The sequence below is a fragment of the Orbicella franksi genome, chromosome 6, assembly GCF_964199315.1.
Source record: "Orbicella franksi chromosome 6, jaOrbFran1.1, whole genome shotgun sequence".
Lineage (NCBI taxonomy): Eukaryota > Metazoa > Cnidaria > Anthozoa > Scleractinia > Merulinidae > Orbicella > Orbicella franksi.
This window is the reverse complement of record NC_138150.1, coordinates 14,889,417-14,911,571: the sequence shown is the minus strand read 5'-3', so window position 1 is coordinate 14,911,571 and position 22,155 is coordinate 14,889,417. Positions and strand designations below refer to the sequence as shown.

The 22,155-nt window shown below is 38.7% G+C and overlaps 3 protein-coding genes across 3 annotated transcripts in view; 2 read left to right on the top strand and 1 right to left on the bottom strand.

Annotated features, from left to right (window-relative positions):
• LOC145490374 (katanin-interacting protein-like) overlaps nucleotides 1-2,193 on the top strand; it is a 35,818-nt gene extending 33,625 nt beyond the window's left edge. Inside the window, exons 50-53 of the mRNA XM_081469496.1 lie at nucleotides 318-419; nucleotides 711-871; nucleotides 1,124-1,221; nucleotides 1,344-2,193. Of these exons, the coding sequence (XP_081325622.1) occupies nucleotides 318-419; nucleotides 711-871; nucleotides 1,124-1,221; nucleotides 1,344-1,390 (408 nt within the window). The 3' untranslated portion in view covers nucleotides 1,391-2,193. The remainder of the gene's footprint in view (nucleotides 1-317; nucleotides 420-710; nucleotides 872-1,123; nucleotides 1,222-1,343) is intronic.
• A 142-nt stretch (nucleotides 2,194-2,335) lies between these two features.
• Nucleotides 2,336-4,005, bottom strand: LOC145490376 (kelch domain-containing protein 9-like). The gene has a single exon (XM_081469499.1). It carries the CDS (start codon nucleotides 3,990-3,992, stop codon nucleotides 2,970-2,972), a length of 1,023 nt encoding a protein of 340 aa, XP_081325625.1. The 5' UTR covers nucleotides 3,993-4,005; the 3' UTR covers nucleotides 2,336-2,969.
• A 121-nt stretch (nucleotides 4,006-4,126) lies between these two features.
• Nucleotides 4,127-22,067, top strand: LOC145490375 (protein FAM227A-like). The gene is made up of 17 exons (XM_081469498.1): nucleotides 4,127-4,226; nucleotides 6,523-6,759; nucleotides 7,246-7,299; nucleotides 7,753-7,835; nucleotides 11,282-11,323; nucleotides 12,132-12,245; nucleotides 12,341-12,403; nucleotides 12,901-12,936; nucleotides 13,740-13,844; nucleotides 14,003-14,129; nucleotides 15,205-15,306; nucleotides 15,767-16,149; nucleotides 16,397-16,556; nucleotides 20,427-20,502; nucleotides 20,642-20,716; nucleotides 21,310-21,382; nucleotides 21,668-22,067. The coding sequence occupies exons 1-17, from the start codon at nucleotides 4,190-4,192 to the stop codon at nucleotides 21,752-21,754; spliced, it is 1,854 nt and encodes a 617-aa protein (XP_081325624.1). The 5' UTR covers nucleotides 4,127-4,189; the 3' UTR covers nucleotides 21,755-22,067.
• Nucleotides 22,068-22,155: the final 88 nt, after the last annotated feature.

Genomic DNA, 22,155 nt, shown 5'->3' with positions numbered 1-22,155 from the left:
CATTATCATCATTTTTCTGATCTGAAACTCGATAGAACGTATCGAGAGTTTTTCTATTTCTTTCAGAAAATACTACGAGGAAGAGAAAGGAAAATCTCTTGTTTATTTCGATTGTGAAAATGTAAATTCTCTTTGCTCATGTCATCTTTTTGTTAACAGCTCGTTCTAGTTCTGTGTTGCTATCGAGTTACAAAAGTACGGCTTGTAGCTTGCGCTTTCTTTCAGGGTGTGTACAAAATATTTTCTTTAGAGAATTTAAGATAGTTAACGATGACGAAGGAGGCGATAATGACGTACTACATTGCCTTTGTTTTCAGATTAATTTAATATACGTGGTGTTTGATGAGCCCGTGACAGTTTCCATGGTAAAAGTGTGGAATTACAGCAAAACGCCAATAAGAGGAGTTCAACAATTTGGGGTAAGACAAAAATAAGGTTAAAACCGATATTGATCGTACTCTAAAGAAATCATTTTAATTGATCGTGTGCGAATCTCTAAGCAAAGACATGGGGAATCCAACCAGAATATCTGTGGGGTATAGAAGCAAGTTTTGTCGCTCACAGACTGCATCACCAAGCCATTTTCCTTTCCTAGATTTACGCTATGTTTTTTTTAAATGTGGAGAGTAAAAAAAGGTGGAAACATTGCAGACACTCTATACATTATATCAATGGTGTTTAATGGTGTATATTGTCCGCTGTTTGGACAGCTGTTGGTAGATGACTTGCTGGTTTTTCATGGCATTCTGCCTCAAGTCCCAGCTGTTACCAGAGGAATTCTTCCTAACCTTGAGATGCCCACACCTCACCACACTATACTGTTCACTGACCATGAACAAATTGCTCTTGCTGAACGGAAGAATGTTATCAGGTAAGTGCAAAGAGACCAGTGTTAGCAAAATAGAACTGATAGCAAGATAAAAACAGACTCGCAGCTGTGTTAACAGGGTAGAATAACTTTGCTCTGAAGAGGCTAGGGTAAATGCGCGAAACGTTGTTTTCGTTTCATTTGACTCTTGCACTCTTCATGTCATAAGGGTTGTTTTCAGTGTAATGCAGCATACAAATTTGAATATATTTAGAAGCATCAAGTCATTAGTTTTGCTTCGTGATTTTATTTTAGCAACAGAGGAGGTGAACAAGATATTCAGCTGACAAATGACAGGAGAGTTGTGTCTCATTACAATGATCCAAAGTCAGCGGGAAAACCCGCAGATCCTGGTAGGGATATTCTGTTGTAAAATAACAATGGTTTAACTTGGAATGTAGAATGACTGGACTGCTAAGACTTAACTTCAACAAAACATATGAAGGTAACTGTTGTTTTCTCATTGTATTTGCAGCTCTAAGACCAAGGACTAGCGTTCTGGCATTTCAAAAGAAAAGATAGTACTTTAGGACCTACTATTGCGGTCGCGATCGAAAGACACATAGCTGGGTTTGCTGTTCGTCATAAGATTTCAGCGGGGATGACAACGGGCTCGATTCTGGGATCATTTTGGCGGGAAACAGGAACAGAGCAGGAACATAGCGATACGGTTTACATCACGAATCGAAACTTTGGAAGATGTAAACGATGCAGTTAAAACATGTTTGAAAGTTTTCGTCAAACCGTTATTGCAGCAATTCAGTAACTGCTGCATTTTGTTTGGAAGACCATCTCAAATGCAAGCTTAAGTGTTCAGAAACAATCCCAGAAAACCTAGCGGGCTAGGGTTCTCGAACCTTCTTTAGTGAAGGAAGTATCAATTCGTGACATTAATGTAGCGAAAAGTAATTATTTTCATAACACACATGCCACCGCAACTAAGGTGTCTTAAGAGAGTCATCGTGTTCAGTCTTACAAGTTGTATGCTGATACCGCGAACAGGTTAATAGTCTATTTACTTAGAAGTGGGAACGTTGGATCGGTTCAGTCTCTGCAGGAGTATCTCTCAAAAAGAAATAGTTGAGTGTTTGAAATAAGTTATTGCTGTATGTTTAATAAATTATATACATTCATAATGCACATATTATCAGCTGAAAAGAACTGAATGATCGGCTACAGAATTAAATTATGCCGTTTGTACTTTAAAAGTAATGTCACTTTCTTAGTGAACCAGAAGTATATCAGATAATTTGATGCCGCAAATGCAACTTGACATAGGTTAATGACTAACTATGATTCAGTTGCAAATGCAAATCACACGTTCATGTTGGTTTTAATAATTCATTAAAATAACTTTTTATGTATCTGTGACTGTCCGTGACTTCAATATTCTATGTTGTAAAGTAACATGTAATGTAACTGAAGTGCCGTGCTCCTCCCCTCCCCTTGTAGGTTTTTTCCAGTCATACCCAGGCATTCCCTTTCCGCTTACGAGTTGCATTTTTTGTTTTTTGCAAATGGTGTCCTCCAAAATCCATGAAAGTCGAGGCTGTATACCACATGACCCTGAACGCTCCCCTCTCCCTGACTGTATTTTTTTTTTTTCAGAGGTATTACTGGACAGAAATGAAAAATGATTGCAATTGTTTTTTCTGAAATTTCCAGAATTCGGGTATAAAGGGTGCTAATTTACTCACCGGTGTGTCCTGAATGAAAATATCAGTAGCTAACGTTTCGTAGCTTCTGTGTTAGGGGGGTTAGGACTTACGAATAAGGGCGTTGGTCTTTCAATCGTAAACGTGTAAATGAGCAAATGTGAAATGTCAGTTACATGAAAGGAAGACAGATTCATTCAGTGTGCACGGAACGTATAAATAACAGATCAGTTCAAACCGACAAGTTTTCTCCAACAAAAACGTGGCATGGCTACCTATTTTGTTTCTTATGACTTTAAGTTCAACACTTCGTATTTTTTTCGCTGTTTTCTCTTGACATCTTCAACTCATCTAGTCCAACATGACTTTAAAAATTCAATTACGTGACCTCTGAAAAATACATTTGTTTCCTAAATTTTGAAGCAACGACATGAAATAAACTGAAGTTAAATCTTTACTTCCCAAAGAGTGTTGCAGTGCTTGTTACCAACTCCACCACCAAAGGCAAAAATCTTATCACCTGTCCCAACCATAGAATGTCCAACAAGTTTAGGAACATTTCCACTGGGTGGTAACTTATACCACCTCATTCTGTCCGACTCTAAAATGAACGCATCATTTGTTACATTTTCTCGCACCCCACTCCATGTCTCTCCACCAAAAATAAACAAATATTTACTGTCAAGTTCAACTGCCTTAGCATGCTGTCTGCCACAAGGTTCTTCGCAAACGGTGGACTTCTTAATCAAATCGGCTAGTCTCTGTTTGGGAAACGAGGATTCAGTTTCTTCAATTTTGTTCCAGGAACCAATTAATTCGTAACCCCCACTCTTTCGGCCTCCGAAGACAAACAAGTGATTCTCCTTGCTAGCTCTGATGGGAATTAAATTTGACGTGTGACCTGATCGAGAACTAGCATGATATGGGGCCTCAGTGTATTTTCCAGTTTCAAAGTTGAAATAAAAAGCACCAGCAAAGCGCCTCTGAGTGTGAACACCCCCTTCTCGCCCGATAATTAAAATATCTTTAGAAGAAACTAACGTTGCTGTATGTGAGCTTAAGCCAACGGGAACCTCCCCTGATTCCGGAATGTGGCGCCAAAATTGTTCAACAGTGTCGAAACAAAACACATCGGCGCATCTCTTTCGTCCATTCCAGCCACCTATGATCAGGATAAAACGACCCCGTATTACCGTCGCCGTATGATGACTGACACTGGGTGCTGTGCAAAGTCTTCCTTTAGGAAATACTGACGAAACTACAGGTTTGCTTTGCGAACCTCTAGGGACAGGACTTTCCATCGCACTCCAAGAATTTGAGGAGACATCGTATCGGTACATGTCACTTAAAACCGTTCTGTCATCTGTGATTCCGCCGAAAATATACAGTGAACCTTCTACAACAGAACAGGAATGAAATGCACGCTTGCTTGGGGCAGTTCCTTGAGCTAAAATTGCAGAAAATTCCATTATCTGCTCGAGGAAAAAGTCAACAACTTACAGTAATCCGTCCGCCATTGCAGTCCCAGAGTTCTTTGTGATCTAGTCTCTCGTTCCAGTCTTTTCTCAACTGTTGCTCGCTGCAGGCGATTTGGAAGTTTTATAAACAATTTAGCGTGAGCTCCGTTCTCCAGCAGAGATGAAGCTTTATTTAGAGAAATAACAGCATGTACGTGGCAGAAGGAGAAAAAGTGCCAGATGATTGTATCCTTTGTGATCATATTTACTTTTTAGGCGTTTGCTTCGTTGCCTTAGCGTTAAAGAGTTTGACTCGTTACCAATGGCTACCGCCGCGGATCGCGGACTCCCGTCGAGAGATGTGAAATGCGCAGCACCCGAAAAGAAGAAATGATCAATCATCTCTGATTTTGCATAAGAACTATATCGCTTATAGTTGATTGTAGACGGCGATGTGTTCTGTCCCTGGGGTTGTGTCACGTTATTTTTTCCAAATGGAGTCGTCAAGTTTACTTCCCAAAACGGGCAATTTTGTCGATGTTTCGATGCTGTTCGTAAACTTCGTATTTTGATGAAATACACTCTAGCTTATTTGTACTTGTGGATGTAGACAGATTGATATAAGTCTTCTCTTAAGTCGATCGGCCTCGATTACTGTGAACGAGAGAGTAATTACATTAAATAAGGAGTGGACGTAACGCGCATACACGTAGAGTGATGAGACCGCCGAGTACTCAGTTCAAAAATGATCAAAGTTTGAGTAACCACGGCACCTTTTACACAAATGTAGGTGCTGAAGGTACAGAAAAGCACTTTGATTTCTTCGATTTTAATTAGCTTATGAATGAGCAATGCTGGCGTTTAGCTGGTGTTGGAATTTAAAGTTTGCTTACGGAAAAATGTGAGGGACTTCGTGTTTTTATTAAAAACTGGATCATTGCACGTTCAATTCAAGAGTTTTCATTGACTTAGCCATCATGGAATATGAATAATACTATTTTATCACGCTCTACAACTGCTGAGGTGATTTGTTTTTATATGGGGTCGCGTAACTCTTTTACAAATCATTCTTGTGGCTTCTTTTATGGCTTTTTTTATTTATCATTACTATTATTGTTGTAATTTGCCATTGTAAATTGTGCTGTTCCAGAAACCATCCACACATGCAACGGAAGGTTTTTTTGGTTCAAGTTCCCCTCCCATCCCTCTGTAACAACCAGTGACTTTCCGTGGGGTGGGGATGGATATTTTCTGGAACTGCAGAGTTTTCATTTATTTGAAATATAGTGATTATGCACCAGTGATTTGAACCCCCCTCCCCCCCTCCCCCCAATTGGGTTCTCTGGAAGTCAGGAAATGCACCTTTTTCATGGCTTCGCTATACAATGCAGGGGCTGAGCGGGGGTTTGGTGTGGATTTCACCCATGGTTCACTGCCTCTTTTAGAAGACTGGGTTCAAGTTGTTGTTTTGAAGCCATCAATGATAAATGATTAATTATCTCATGTGCTGATTAGTAGTATTTTGTGACTCCTGATGTTATTTTTTTTGTACAGATTGCAGTTTATTTTGGATGTTATGCTTGAGTGAACTAGAACTATGTGAAAAAATCATGTGAAAGCTCCAGTTGTTAAAAATTATAAATTATCTATTTAAATTGTGCTTGATGTTTAGAGGGCAGGGGAGTTTATACTGAATTTTTCCCCTGCAAGACAAGGCTTTCGCTGTATTTCACTGACCGTAAAAGTGAATACCTCGGGTATCCCCCAATGGTGGGGATTCAAATGACTAGTGCATTGGTCACAGACACAATTAAAAATTGTTAGTATCAGTTTGTCGTAGATTATTGACTCTTTTGGGTGAGAGTAAATTTGAGGCACCCCCTAGCAAAACAAGATTCTGGTTCCTTTTCAAAATTTATGCATCCCTAATATTTTAAAAGAAGAATCCTGCTACAGGAGTCAGAGTATATAAGTATATGACTACAGGCAGAATAATGATAATAATAATAATAACAATAATGACGACAATGATGATGATGATGATGATGATGATGACGATGATGACAGCTACGACAACGACGATGACGACGACAATGTTATGGCAAATTATTATCTAGCTCAGTGGGCCCGATTTTTCTCTAATATTTCTGATGAAAAAATAAAAGAAAAGCAGGTGAAGGAAAAAACAAGTATCAGTACTCTGTTAAGGCAAAAAATTTTGGTTTTACCAGAGCTTTTTATTGTGATCTTGGTACTGACCAAAACAATTGCAGACTCCCAGAATTGACATTTGGACAATCATACAACTTTATTTGTGCCCATTACATGTTTATGTATAATATAATATTGAGTTGGGGGGAGAGGGGACCTCCCTTATAAAGGTAACACCAGAGCTTGTGTATTTTTGAGAGGGATTGTAAAGCATATGTTTGTTTATGCTTATGATCCGATCAAGAAAATGAATGTTGACAGTGCTAGACTTCTTTATTTGTTACTTTGCCATGTATACATGTAGCTTATTTTCTTTGACTCAAGTGATCAGTATATGAGTTGCAAGATTCTTTTCATCGTGGTGGAACTGTCAATGACATTACTGACCAGATCTGCAGTTTAAATGCAAATTTGCATAGCTATGACTCGCCAACTCAACTGGTTGTTGACAAATACATGAAAGAGCATGGCCTGGAAGTTGAGCCAGATGAAGAGGAATTTGGCTTTGGAAAACTTCTGATTGATTACAAGCCCCCGAAGAAGTCAACATCAAAAATAAGCAACAAGGGTTAGATTTCTGACTTTTGTGTTTGTGATGGGCACTCTATTTCAGGCCTTAATCTGACTGACATACAAGCTCACTCACTCAATCCTGTTCAACAGCCCTTGGGCACATTAAAGGCCATAAACACTTCTGAGTAGTTGGTTAAGGGAGTAAGTGCCTTTCCTTTCTCCCATCTTAGAGATCTGCAGTTTCTGTACAAATTATGCATACTGCACTAAAATTCTAATTGTCAGAGTGAAACCATGACAAATAGGACGGGTGCAAAAGGAGGGTGAGAGGTGAGAATTAAATGTAGGGGGCGAGGCTGAATAGCACTCTGGCTAACCTGAAGAACGCTGTGGTTAGGCTGCTGACATTTAGCTCTAAATCATGGCATTAGCAACACCCCTCATCCCCACACCCGTCTTAACCTTATACTCTTCACTCCCCCCCACAACCATCATCCTTGTTTTAGACCTGCTGTGACAAATAACATTCTGACTTTTTCAGAGGTTGAGGCAAAGGAGGTGTCCAGGTTTGCAGGAGTTTATTCAGTAAGGTCTGGTGAGTAATTTTGCTGGTCTCTTGTAACATTTGTATAAAAAGTAAAGGTATGGCAATTATACCTGGCATCTCAGGAACTATTGCCTAGGTCCAAATGGAGGAAGTGGAGAGGGTCCTTAAGCTTTGGAGCCATTAATAATTATTATGCCCTCAGCATAAGATCAGCCTAGATTCCAGGCATCAGTTTTCTTTTAGACTTGGAGTCCAGACAGATGTTAATTCTCAATCTTGGAATTCTGAAAAAAGGGCATTACTGGTAAATCAACCAACAAGCACAGGGTCCTTCTTGTAAACAGTATCTACACATAAATAGGTAAGGTGAAATATGTACATGCAGTATGTAAAATTTCATATGGTCAGGGTAAAAACTGCAATTACTATGTCAATTTTCATTTATAGTATATGAAATAATCTATATTGTGTCATTATCTCGATCTTAATATCCATTTTTAGTCTTGCAAGCCTCCTCTGAGAATCCTCTGGGTAATGTTGCCCAACAATCTCAATTACAGTCATGGAAGAAGGCTTCCAAGAAGGTACAGTATGACATATCAAGTTATTTCTAGATGAAACTCATGTATTGTACAGATACTACAAAAAATTTTTTTAAGGTTGAACCTATAGATTTACAGTCTGCTAACTACCCCAGGGGGGCCAGACTTCAATATAAAAAGAATGGGGGTGCTCTTTGGAAATTCTGAAAAGGACCCCTAACAGGTACAAAGATCATGCTTTTTGGGCATAGCTTCAAAAATTTTCCAACCCCAAAAGATACCAAATTATTCTTAAACAACACGTTATCTCCTGTCAGATCTTTTTTGGCTCAATACCCTAAAAGGTACTCCTTTTTGAACCCCTAAAAAGTACGACAATCACCACCATCCTTTTTATAATGGAGTTCCCCAAGCCAAGCACATTGTGTATGTTATTTCTTACCTGAAGTAGTTTTGATCACACTTTGAACATTGGTGTTGTGGCCAAAAAAACAGACTGCATTGACCTGATGTTCTGAAAGAGTTTTATATTGTACTTTACAAGATCACATTACCCTGTTTGTTGCTGAAAGTCTGCCTCAAGTTGTTAGGGTGCATGTTGCACTCTGGGCTGAATAATAAAGTAGCGTGTGTTCACGCATCGGGTGTTGTCTCTCAACTTGGTGTTGTATCTTCACGCCATATTGATTGGTCTAGCCTCTCTAAGTGACAGAATTTGTGAGTGGTAACTCTCGAGTGACATCAGGTGGCCAAACAAGGTTGGATTAAGTTAATATGGCTGAAAGCAAGTCGCCAAAGTTATCGCTCAGCGAAGATAAAGCAGCAAGTGCAAGAATTAATGGCGCTGGAAATTTAATGCTTGGTGCCTGCTACAGCAAGCCTGGAGGGACACCAGCAAAAGTCCAATGACTCCAGATCATCGGGTTGCTGAAAAGGCCCAGTCTGAAATTGACATCAAACTGCCTCACATTCATCTGACTTCCTCAAACAGACAGCACCTGACAGTCAGTGGATACAGCAGACCTGCAACCAGGCCACCTCCAAATAGATCAATTGGTTACAATGTACAAGGATAATTTTGAGTGCCTGGGAACTGTGGGTCAGCCAGTCAGCCTTACCTTGGATAACAATAACAACATCAATAACAGTGGATCCTAAAGTTTGCCCTGCCCATGCAGGCATCCACAGAGTACCAGCAACAAAAGTTGAAAAAGTGAAAACAAAACTTGACGTCATGGCATCGTAAAATGTGGAAATTAAGCTTAAGGAGGTGGAGCAACCCATAAACTGGTGCAGCAACATGATGGTATGAGAAACAGTCCTCCCCAATGGCACAACCAAAGTACCCCTCTGCTTAGATCCTAGCCAAATGTTGAATAAAGCCATCATAATTCTGTGTTACAAGATTCCCACTATCTAGGAGATAATTCCACGACTGTCAGGGAAGAAGCACAAGACTTTTCTCCATATTGTGTAGTTCCAGAAAATATCCATACCACCCCCCCCACAGAGCGTCATGGAAATTCTGAGGGGTATGTGGGTCTGAAAGAGGTAAATTTCCGAAAGGGAGGGGGGCTACTCAAGGAGTTTTCTTTCCAGTGGGTCTGAAATGCGATTGAATGAACACTACCATGCCTTCCCAATTGATTCAGGTAACCAAAACAACAGAAATGTTCCATCCATTGAGAAAGAAATGTTAGATTCTGTCATATATTTTCCATTTTTCTTCTGACGTCATATGACCAACAGCAATCCTGAGTATCATGTTTGTTGGACCTCAAGTTGAACAAAAATAACGCCGACGAAGAGGTGCAGCAATACATGAACAATAAAATTGATATTTTATACTTTGAAGATTGAGCTGTATTTAGCTTAAATGTAGCTCAGATGCTTTTTCCAGCATTAATCATGCTGTCGATTACATGTAAATGCAATTCGTACTTTGTTTATTTCGTTTGATACTTATACAAAAGTATTTCCCGTTTCGGGCTTGCTGTAACTAGGTTGTCACATATTTTTCATCATTATCCCTGACAGTATTTAATAGTTTGCTTTAAGTGAGCAAAGTTGATTCAAAGCCATTTGTCTTGAACTATATATTTAAACATGGACAGCAAGGAGTGTTGTAATTGGAGCGGTACTCGAGATTTCAGTCAGTCATTTATAGATCGACAGAACAATGCATGTTTCATGTATGAAATGTATGACAATTCAAAAAACTAAGGCATAAAATGAATTTACTATCATTTACAAACTACAGAGACAAAGTGTATGACTTAATTGATGTATTCCTTTGGTGAAAGAAAAAATAAAGCGACATTTGGGAAACAGCTGTTTTGAAAAAAATGTTGTGTGACGACTTTACTGCGTGTGTAAAGAAATTCGATATGTTGTTTTGACCATGCATAAATTAAAACTTTGACTGGATTTGTAAATGCCAGAGCCTAACTCTAGATCTGGTTCTTGTAGTGAGTGTAAAGCTACTTGCAAGATTTCTACTTCCCCTGGGTGGGGTTCTAGTTTATCATAGGTTTACCGCCTTGCATGAAATTTGCTGGCACTCATTAAAACACTTGTGTCAAGAGAGGCCTGCACTGTTAGAGCTGCATGTAAGTGTCCAGCACAAAAACCATGGCCAGGCTTTCAATCTGGACTGCTTGATCCCGATTGTTGATTGTAGCCCACCATGCCTTAAAGTTGCATTACTTGTCTAAATTAACTACAGTTTGTGATGTGTGAATACAGTCAAACCTTTGGTTGTGACCACCTCTCCTCAGCAACCAGTTTTCAAAAATACCAACTGAGTTTCCCCGTCAAATCACTATATTTGGAACCTCTTGTAAGCGACCACCCCTCGTAAGCAACCACAACCACTTTTAGAGCTAAAAGTTTAAAATTTTCTTTTGTTTTTATAACCTCCCGTAAGCAATCACTTGACAGATAATAGAGCGTAAAGTGGAAAATAAGAGTTGTAATATTATCGCATTCCTGGGTAGTACAAGAGACGAAAATTTGTCAGTGGAAAGAATCAGATTTTTTTCTCGAAATTGACTTTTCACATGAACAAATAAGATTGAAACAATTGGATAGACACAATATACTTAAGTCAATAAATAATAATGTTCACTTAGTAGTAGATTATTATTACAGTCGAACCTCTCTTAAGCGACCACCCAAAATGTCAATCCTAGTGGTCGCTTACAGGAGGTGGTCACTTATGAGAGTAAGTCTCTGCAGTTACATATGCTAATGAGACAAAATTTTGTCCCAATATGGTCTTTAGCTCTCATAAGTGACCACCTCCTGTAAGCGACCACTAGGATTGACATTTTGGGTGGTCGCTTAAGAGAGGTTCGACTGTAATAATAATCTACTACTAAGTGAACATTATTATTTATTGACTTAAGTATATTGTGTCTATCCAACTGTTTCAATCTTATTTGTTGTAAATACTAAATTTGACTAAAACTCTTTTTTTTTTCTTCCAGAAAGCAGAGAAGAGTTCTAGTATGAAGCCAATGCTCGTAGAGGTACTGTGCAATGCACTACACTAGTGTGCAGAAGCCATTATCTTGCTTTAAATTTGGAGGAGTTAATTTGTAAATTGTCCAGTTAATACATGTCAGGTGTCAGTGAACTGCATCACAAACTGTACTCTGCATGCTCCTGAGTTTAAAGGTGATGTGCCTTACCATAGCCACCCAACAAACTTGTAATTGAAAGAAGTTACAAGTCAATCATGGGAATTTCTTTGACAAGTCTGCTTTTTTTCATATAGTGCTACCAACAACCGACTTTGTTCTTGCGTTCTCTAAAACATCCCATATTTTGGATATATTCAATTTGCTTTTGTTTCAACTTACTGTGGCATCTGAAAATTAAAAGTCTTTCCACTGCTAAACGTGCATTGTGTAATTCCAGAAAATATCCATACCTCCCCCATGGAAGGGACTTTTTGTAAGACCCGCCAACCCCTCTGGAAATTCCAATTACCGGTAAGCTTCATAAATTTCTTTCAATGGTCTTACAGAATCCCCCACCCCTCAGGAAATTACAATCCCTTCCGTTAGGGGAGTATGGGACTCATGTTTGGGAACTGCACATTGCTATTAATAGCCAGTGAGGACTGATCTTACAGGTTCGCTACTCAATTTAGGGAGACAAATTTAATAAATTTTTGGGAACCTGTCTTCAATACAAATAATGCATTGTGATTCTAATGGTGCTGTCCAAAAGGATCATCCTGATGGCTTGTGGGATGATGTTATGAAAGAATTATGGAGATTTAACACATGTTAATTTAGCTTTGGAATTCAAGGGTTTCAATTTTCCTTTCAGTTGCATGTGTACCCAGGTTATGAGCCAGATGAAGTAACACCTCTTCCTAAACCATTTCTGGCCAGGGACATTCTGTCAACAGCCATAGGTGCTCAGCAGGATCTCAGGAAAAAAGTAAGAAATGTCTGCATCATGATTGAATTTCTAAGCCTTGTGCAATTTAATTTGTTTATAATCCTTTGTACTTTTTCTTATCTCTTTTAATTTAGGTCTCCTTCAAACATGAATTCCAGTCCTTTGTGTTTTCCAAGACATCTGAAGACATTCTACAGGTTTGGGTTATTTTTGTTTGCATGGATATTTGAGAACCTTTACATGTACCATAATGATTACAGCTGCTGACCAGTCACTGTCTGATAGCTCCTCCTCATTATACATCCTATCTTGTCCAGTTGATGTCCTTAACCCCTTCACACTATTGCCTAATTGTGGCTTAAGTCACATTCAGCTTGCATAATTTTCGTTACATCAACCTGAAAAAATAATCATAAGATTATAAATCTCACCCTAGTTCCAGCTGTTCTCTTTCTTCTTTCTTTGTGGCTTAACTTTAATTAAAATGAGATGAGATGAGAGAAGAACTGAAAGAAAAAACCCTCAGAGACAGGAGTAACAAACTCATAAAGTTTATAAAAGTATTTTTATATGTACTCTTGAAATATAGTGATTGAAAAATCATGAAAGTAAGTAACTTATACAATTTTAAAAGGACATGTCTGGATTGTAATTATTACAGTATACATGATTAATGTTCTCACTTCTTTTACAGGACTTATTTTGGTGGTACTTCCTGGAAAAATATCAGGTAAATGTTAATGGGTATAAATATTGTACCAACTGGCCAGATGACTGTGTCATTCATGAAAAAAAAACCAGGTCTGATTCATGCAGATCCACATATTATCAGACATTTGTTTTTCACAGTGGCAAAAAAGAATGCCTGATCACAGGTCTGTCTATCTTCCTGTCTGTCTGTTAGACAACCAGTAAGTCAGTCTTAAGATTGTTCATTTCCTCTGTTGAACAGTTGGTCTTTTAATTAATAAATAAAAGAATGAAGAAACAAATGCTTACAAAATCAATGATCTAGTCAATTGATCAATCAATCAAATCCAAGTCCTGATGGCCCACCTTCCAAGTCTTGCCCAATGTATAATCCATGTCCTTCAGCTCCTTTTCAACTGTTTCACTTCACGTGGTAGCTTGTGCTGTCCTAGATGTTTTATAAATGGTGCCCACATTCCACAAACCCAAGCGTATCTTTGCCTTGGGCCTCAGAAAACTCTTACTCACACTCATAGCATCTCTGTACTAGCAGAAGTGGTCATTCTGCCTGTTGGTTGGCTTGAGTTCTCAGCAAGGTCCATGCTTGTAGTTGCTGTATTTGCAGTATCTGTAAGAAAGGACTCTAACAGGGTGGGATAGGAAACACTATTCCCAACTCCCAACCTAGGATAAATAGCCTGTTATTGGCAAAATGTTAGTGAAAGGTTGCAGCACAGTTTGATGAGCATTAGACTTTTGAGTTGCACATTATGGGCATCTATCGACATCAGGGCTTGTTGACTCAAGCTCTGTTCTAATACAATGACATCCTCTTTGTGACAGCCCAGCAGAAACATACAAGAAATGCTGTTTAATCGCATTGCTCACAACTATGTGAAGATGTTGTTTACTGCCCCAGTGACAGAATACAGGGATAAGTTTCTTAAGGTATGGCTTGTATCAGCATTAAGACCTCAATGTTACTATACATTGTTCATTTTAATGAACAGCTGTTGACTTTGGTCTTTTTTTGTAGCCACATTCTATATCAGGTATAACTGTAAATGACCAAGTGACAAAATTATTTAATTTGTTTTGCTTTTCAGCGATACCCTGACCTGATGGCTCAAGCTGTGTACTGTACGTTTTGCACTGCATTTCCTACATCTTACAAGCAGTTTGGAGATGAATTCAAAGAGAATCTCATTCAAATAATTCATGAATGGATTGCTGGTAAGTTGTTTGTACATGTATTACCTACAGGTTGCATTAAAAAAAAAATTGTGAAAGAGTTCTGAAGAGCCTGCATCCTGAAGGGAGTGGGGCCTAAGGATAGAATATTTCCAGCTCCTCAACTTTTGAGTCTGCATTAAAATGCTTTATTATATGGCTGTGTCCCACAAGGACTGGGAACTACCGAATTCAGAAATTTGATTGGCTGAAATCAATATCGAAAGTGGTCTAGATTTTCCCATCTAGACCAGCATCTGGACCGGTTACATTTTGTAGTGAAAAAGTTGCAAACTGAAATACAAAAATATTGACTATTTTCTTCTAGCAATATTTATTTATGGAAGTCCCAAGAAGCCTGATGAGGGGAAAAATAGAGGACAAGCAAACTTTGGCAGAATTAAGTTCGCTTCATCGTCATTTGCAAGCAAAATGTCAGCAAGTACAAACCATTAAATGAATTAAATTGTTCTAGTTCTCTAGTGTCATTTAATAAACATCTTATTAACCGAGCTTAGTCGGTATGTGTGGGAGAATCTTGACCTCGGTTATGTGTACAGACCTCACTACGTTCGGTCTGTACTCACGACCTCGGTCAAGATTCTCCCATACAGACCTCCTGCTCTGTTAATAAGAGCTAAGTAATGCCTTAGGATGAGGCACAGGTAAAACTTTATTGTCCTTATAATATCTCTTGAATACAGGATGCTGACATGATCTTCCGACACACCCCTCCCCCAAACCTTGCACATAAGTTACCTCTACCGGGAGCCATGTCATCAGGCCTTATCTCCCTCCCAGATCTCTGGTGGATAAAGCGAAAGACTTAAGAAGTCTGGGAACAAGATTACATCAGGCCTTTAATCCCCAAGTTTGATGAAGATCAACTTTCTCCTGACAGAATTAGCGCATGTCAAACAGTCAAACTTACATTAGATTTTAGCAAAGAGAGTGAGCATCGGTACATGAGTATAATCGTGCTTACCTTGCTATTCTGATTTCCATCGCTTCAAGTATCCATACATGTTTTCATCTCAGCTACACAATGTTAGTGATTATAAATATCTGCTATGTTTAGGAACCAAGCCTGTACCAAGAATTTGGGACAAGTGGAACTTCAAAGCCCTGGAACCAAAAGATATGCGGAAAGATGAGCAAATTAAGCAAGATGCTTCTAAAGGTGATAACATGCTTGCACTTGCTTAAAACATCGACACGTTCAGTTGATGGTGAAATTTTCTTACCCAATTTCTCACCAATCAGTCGAAATCAGGGAAGTCGTTGGTTAGTTATGAGAGCTGTTTACTTAGGAGTAACATGTGGACCCAATAAAGTAGATTAATCACCTCGATAATCAGAATCGGTTTGGTGAACCTCCAATTCACTTTAATCTTAGAATCAGGTTAGAGGTAGGTTGTGAAGAAATGTGAGCTGTTCAGATCCAAACTTAAGGGGTGCTTTAGGGAGCAGGAGGGCGATCAACAATTTTTTTCCAGCATATCATGAAGCCATTGTAGAGCAGATTCAACTTTATGATTATCATAAAAATTCTCAGAACTTGCATAAATTGACTGTATGGAAATGAATGAGGAGAATTGAGGTGTCGATCTTGGGAGTAACATTTCTCTCCCTCCTTTTAGGCTCGTTAGTATCCCTTCCGGCGGAACTTAGTGAAGAGAATTTATCAAAACAGAGTAGCCTTTATTCTGTTGGTAACAAGCTGAGCCAGAAGTCCATACCTCAGATAGTAGAAGAAAAGGTTCCAAACAGCAGTAGCTTCCTTGCTCCGCAGGGTCGCGACACCAGAAGAAAGTCAATTACGACCAGAAAGGCGTCACACAACAGTGCCGTGACGAACACCGAAGAACTGCGTGATAATGTGAATCGCTTGGCTCCGTATAACGCGAATGAGGAGAAAGCGTCTGCAACATCAACATCTTTGAGTCGTTTGCAGCCGAAATTGTCTTCGTTTTCCGCGTTTGCTGGTGTACAGAAGTCAAATCGCCCAGAGAAACGCCGCGAGGTATGTTCTTTACTTATCGTTGGTTACATACATGTAAATCTACGTTCTAGAAAAAGAGAATAGTTATTTAACTTATTTCTTATTCTCTGCCTTACGTGTAGTTAATGAACTTATCCTCGTGTAATATTTTACAAGCAATTGTGCGCAATGTGGCGTCTTCACGTACATCTGACACATGTTTCGCATGTGTAATGCTGCAGTCCCTGTGGCTTGTACTGTATCAATGTATCTCTATACCTTTTTACAGTCATGTCCAGTAGGCAGAGGTCCAGAGTTCAGTCGTTGTGTGTTTGATGTTTATGGACACAGCCCGCTAGTGGAACAGTTTCTTCGGATGCAGAAATTATCAAAAGATTCAGGAACATCAGTGTTGATTCAGAGAACGGAAATCAAGTCACTGCCACCATATCCTTGAAAACGCCTTTCTCTACTCTTTATTTGCTTTAGTTCCAGTGGCTTACTGATGGCCGGATATTTTTAGGGGGGGGGGGGGGGGAGAGAGAGGAGAGGAAGAGAAGATAGGTCCTTTGTTGGTCGAAAAGGGGCCGGGGATGGAGTGTACGGCTCTTTTTTTGCTGCAATAAGAGGATCCTCCATTAGATCCTCAAATACATTAATACACTTTCTCCAATAATTATCAAACGCCCCATAAATCTCCGTCATCCTGAGAGTTGAGTTAACCCATGATCAAGCTCTCTTCAATCACGCAACCCCAAGAGCTTGCTTGGCACATGTATCTGAAGTCCTACAGGAATCTTTTCCATGACACCAATGAGGTAACATTGATTAAAAAAGAACAATGATGGCTGAGTTTGGAGACCGACCTCAAACAACGAACGTGAAACATGTTATAAGGCCAAAATTATTCAAAGTTCACAAATTTTTAAGAGCAAATGTATACAAAAATCAACTGAAATAGTTCGGTAAGGCTTGAAAAATTGAATTTGCCCTACTGTTGCATATGAGTAGGCCTTAGTAAAAGTAAAAACGCAATGTAATTTTTTTCTTCAAATATCTTGGTATTTCCGAGAAAAAGGACATTATCGATTTCACGTCCAGACATCAATCTAACGAGTGCTAACTGAGCTCAAAATCGACCATTTTCATTCGATTCGCATTTCGCAACTATTGAGCGCAAAAAAGGTGTAATACAACCAACTTAATGCAGAACTATTCCTTGTCCAAAAAAGCCAAGTTTTAAGAATATTGGATTATTCCAACTATTTGGCGGTAAACAAAACCAAAGTGTTCTCCAAGGATGAGTTCGTCAGTCGGTGAAAAGAATTGTCATTTTGACCATGTGCCATATCTCGGAATTCCAAAAGATTTTAGATTCTAACTATACTAGGATAGGTCTTTCAATATATGTTAAGTTTAGTCTGGGAAAATGATTAGGCACTCGTCAAAAAATTATTCAAATCCCACACAAAAAATTAAAATAACGCCAGCAGTCGAATGAGTGACCAAAAGTGCTGCCATTGTTTTTGTCATTAAATCACTTCAATTCGAAATATCACAGGAATATCAGCACGACTTAAGCATAAAACAATATAAATATGTTTACCTTAGCTGGGTTATCATGTCTTGACCAGCAAACAACATTCCCATCCTGCCATTTTAACGGTGTTCCATTAGCTTTGCATAACCTGTACGCATTCGTCTAGTGAATTTGAATCCCCCAAATCGCTCAGTTTTACCAGGTTCTTATGTAAATGTTCCTACGTTTTCCGTTTTGTTGTTCAGTGCAGTCATTCAACCTGCTTTCCGGCAGCAATCCCCAGTAATTAGCAATAACAAATAAGCCGCCATCTTCGATCGCTCTGCGTGTCTTATTTGCATAAAGTCCAGCAAAAGTCTTTGCACACAGGGTAGGGGTAGAATGGGGATTATTTCCGAAAGAAAAAGCGTTAGAATTTTTCCAATATCTCGATGTTAGTCCTAATTCAGGGCCTCCTTTCTTAGGTAAAGCGATAAAATGCTACACACTAACAAGTTCTTTGTGGCTTAAAATTCAAACAAAGAAAAGTAACTCTGTTTAAAGCTCTGAAATCCCGACCCTCACCCCCATGTAAAATATGTTGTAACGCACCGGTCTCCGATAAACATCTTCAGTCAAAATGGAGGGCTTTCAAACGTCTTCAAAATGAAAACCCGAAAGTCACACGTGGAATAACGCTTTAGCAGTTATTACTGGCTTAATCAAACGACACAGATAACACAGATAGAATGATACATCCAATGATACATACATGGGACTTGAGACAGTAACTGTTTTTCTCCAAAGTCGGATATGAGTACTGACAAGAAATGCAGGAAAAGAATCAGTTTGCAAGATTCAGGACACTACAAACCGAAGTAGGTGAACATGTTATTTTTATGTGTATGTCATTTATATACTGCTTGGTAATACTGACGTTTCGAACTGAAGTATTAAATGCCGATATGCCGATGATGCTTTTGTTCACGCACTCGGTAGCTGTTGGCGTGATTTGGTGTCTTTTGTGAACGATTTTGAATAATTTTTTGACGAGTGCCTAATCATTTGCTCAAAGTAAACTTTACACATTATGAAAGACCTATCCTAGTATAGTTAGAATCTAAAATCTTGTGGAATTCCGAGACATGGTACATGGTCAAAATGACAATTCTTTTCACCGACTGACTAACTCAATTTTGGAGAACACTCTGGTTTTGTTTACCGTCAAATAATTAGATTAATCCAATACTCTGGAAATTGTCCTTTTTTAGACAAGGAATAGTTCTGCAATAAGCTGTTTGTATCACAACTTTTCTGCGCTCAATGGTTGCGAAATGCGAATCGAATGAAAATGGTCGATTTTCAGCCCAGTTGGGACTCGCTAAATTGCATGAAATTGAGTCTGAAGGTTAAATCGAAAATGTCGTTTTTCTCGGAAAGACAAAGGTATTTCAAGGAAAAAAACTAGAGCCTGTTTGCACTCTTGCTAGGGGCCAGCTATATGCAAAAGACAGGTGAATTTGAATTTTCTAGCCTTGCGAAGAAATTTGATTTTGTTTGATTTTTCTGGGAATTTGCTCTTAATTAGCTCTTTTAAGTTTGCTGTTACACTGAACATAAGGAATCTTTTTTATTATTATTTCCTTCCCAGTGGGTTGAGTAGGAAAAGAAGTTTTGAGCCTAAATAATGTGGGTCGACATTCTTTTGAATTTGCTAAAAATCGATAGGTAAGAATTGCTGTTTGCGAGAATTGATAGTTACTGTACTTCATTCATTAGTTATTGCAATCCTTAGCGAAGGGTTATCTTTCTTTCAACAGCACTGAAGCTTACCATGAAATACGTTATAACTGTTAAACGTATGGTGTGTGCATTGAATGTGTCCTGATTCCGTGCACATTTTATAACTGAGGAACGATATGCGTTGTAATAAAGTATAATTAAGTATCATTTCGAGAAACTGAATAAAAAATACACCTAGACGAGCTAGCTATACTTGTTATACTCATTCTTTTATAAAATAAGTCAGCTACTACGCGCGCTCTCATTGGTCGATAGGTGTGTTTAGATGAGAGTATGTAAACACGGTTGTGACGTTTCGATTCACGCGTACTTCAGAATCCTCCGATCATCACACTTACTACTTCTTAACCCCACGAATTTTCACCTGAAGACGTATGGTTGTCGAGCTTTTGCTGTTTCCGCTCCTGAACTCTGGAACAGTCTACCTGTTTCTATCCGCTCATGTGACAATCTAAGTTCTTTTAAATCTAAACTCAAAACTCATCTTTTTAAGAAAACTTATTATTCTTAGCGATTTTTACTTTTATTACTTTCTTAAATGCACATTTTAATTATTAAGATTAGTACAGCTCATTTTGGCGAATTGTGCAGCGCCTAGAGCAGGCATGGATAGGCGCTATATAAATATTTATTTATTATTTATTATTTATTATTACTTTTGACAATTATTTTATAAAAGCAGTAGAGCACTTTTTCCATGTTTACATAGCCTTATCTAAATGCTCGGGGAGCTGGGAGAATTGTCGAAAGTTATGCAAACCTTCGACTACGTCTCGGGTTTGCATAACTGTCTCGAATTCTCCCAACCCTCCTCGTGTTTAGATGAGGCCACGGAAAAAGTACTTTATTGCTTAAATAACCAATATAGTTTTAATGCTGTAGGTCAATACTAGACCACCAATTTGAACCAAAGCAATTAGCAAGTAAGTGATTGATCCCTGTTGTAAGCTAACCTGTTGCAAACTTTTTGATCAATTGACCTTAATCACACCCACATTATCGGCACCAACATACCGTCAGGTGATCAGAAAGTCACTCAAGATTTCACAAGCGCTGACGAGTGATTTTAAAAAGTGAGTATAATGGTTTTCCTTTGTTTCCATAATTCGCCAGCAAGCTTTGTATGGTTTTCTTCCAGCAGGTTAGTCCCAGCAAATAGCCAACCAAGTCATGTTAATACTGTTACATTTTTCTCCCCTTGTTTCCCTACAGACTGGATGAAGAAAATTCTCACCAACGGACTTTATTTACTCGTAAACAGAAAGAAGCCAATCGAGACTTCACTAGGTGATAAACTTATATGCAATAACTGAGGGAATCTCTCGCGTTTATTGGTTGACCGAGAGCTATAGTCGATGAGAGTATATAGCACATGACAATGACGTAACCTGTAACGCAACTAAACACAACTTGCGGACAAAATTAACAATTTGTCACGCCTTTTCCGGGGACTTGTGAAATATCAATTGCGATATTTCCGAGGAACTCGTTGGCTTCAAGCAAAGCTAAGCAGGGAAAAGAGATTGTACTAGCTGACATGCGCACACTAAACTTTACACCAATCCCCCCTCACCCAATTCGTTTTTGTTAGGAACAATTAGACCACAGTTTTCATGGTCAACACTCACAGAACATTACATCACACTTCTAGAAATGACACCAATGTCTAAAACTACACGGCGAAACTACCCGCCTGCGAATCGTGAAATTGAACATTTATCGATGTAGCTTGATGTCATGCCTTTCGCCTACAAAGGCTGAATAACCATAAGCAGCATACAGTGAAGTGATATAAAAATCTTGCAAAGGGTTTTTAGAGCCTGTGTATGTTAAATTTAGTTTGGTTTATGTTGTTATTGACGCGTATGTTATTTTGTCAGACGGGAAGGAGAGTTGCTGTCACGTCACAAAGATGTGAAGAAGATTAGCGAACTCATCTATCTGGAACTTACGGTGAGTTAAAAAAAAATCAATTAACTATTTTATTAAACGATTTAGTGAGTAGTATCACGGTCTGTGTTTCAGCAGTCTTGTTGGATTATGGCGTGCCAGTAGCTATGTAGGGCGAGTCAAAACTCAGTGCAAACGTGACAACAAGAGCCTTGCGATTTTAGCTTTGTCCATATTGTGCTCCATCAGCGTCATTCTCGCCATCGTAAGTCTCCCTCAATCCAGCGGGTTCTTGTCATTGTCTGTTTTTGCTTAATACGTTCTTTTATTTTCTTTGTATAATTGTAGAAAGACGGAGATGAACAGAGTAGCGGAAAGGTAGCGGCTGCCGTTGCTTCGGCCATGGGGTATGGGACAGAGAACGAAACAAGCTAAGCAGGTTTACTACCGGTTTCGGTGCGCTCAAACTTCAAGTTATCTTCGATTAGAAATAATGGAAATCCCATGAAAAACGTCACATCAAAGACAGTATCGTGATTGGCAAATACTGAAGCACTTGCTTGCATGTTTAATGAAACTCTGTACAATTCTACAAAACTACTGCTTATCTTAACGATTTTATTTTACTTACAATTAATCCAGACTGTATATTTTTTAAATTATTTGATAATTTATTAACGGATGGTTTTGTGCTGTAAGCATATATTTATAATAAAAGACAACTTACTTTCTTGTGTTCTTACTGATATTATGTAATATTTCCAAGAATTAAGCTGCGCGTATCAAGATATATTTGTAATTCTTCATTCCTCTAAGAAATGCTACGCACCTAAACG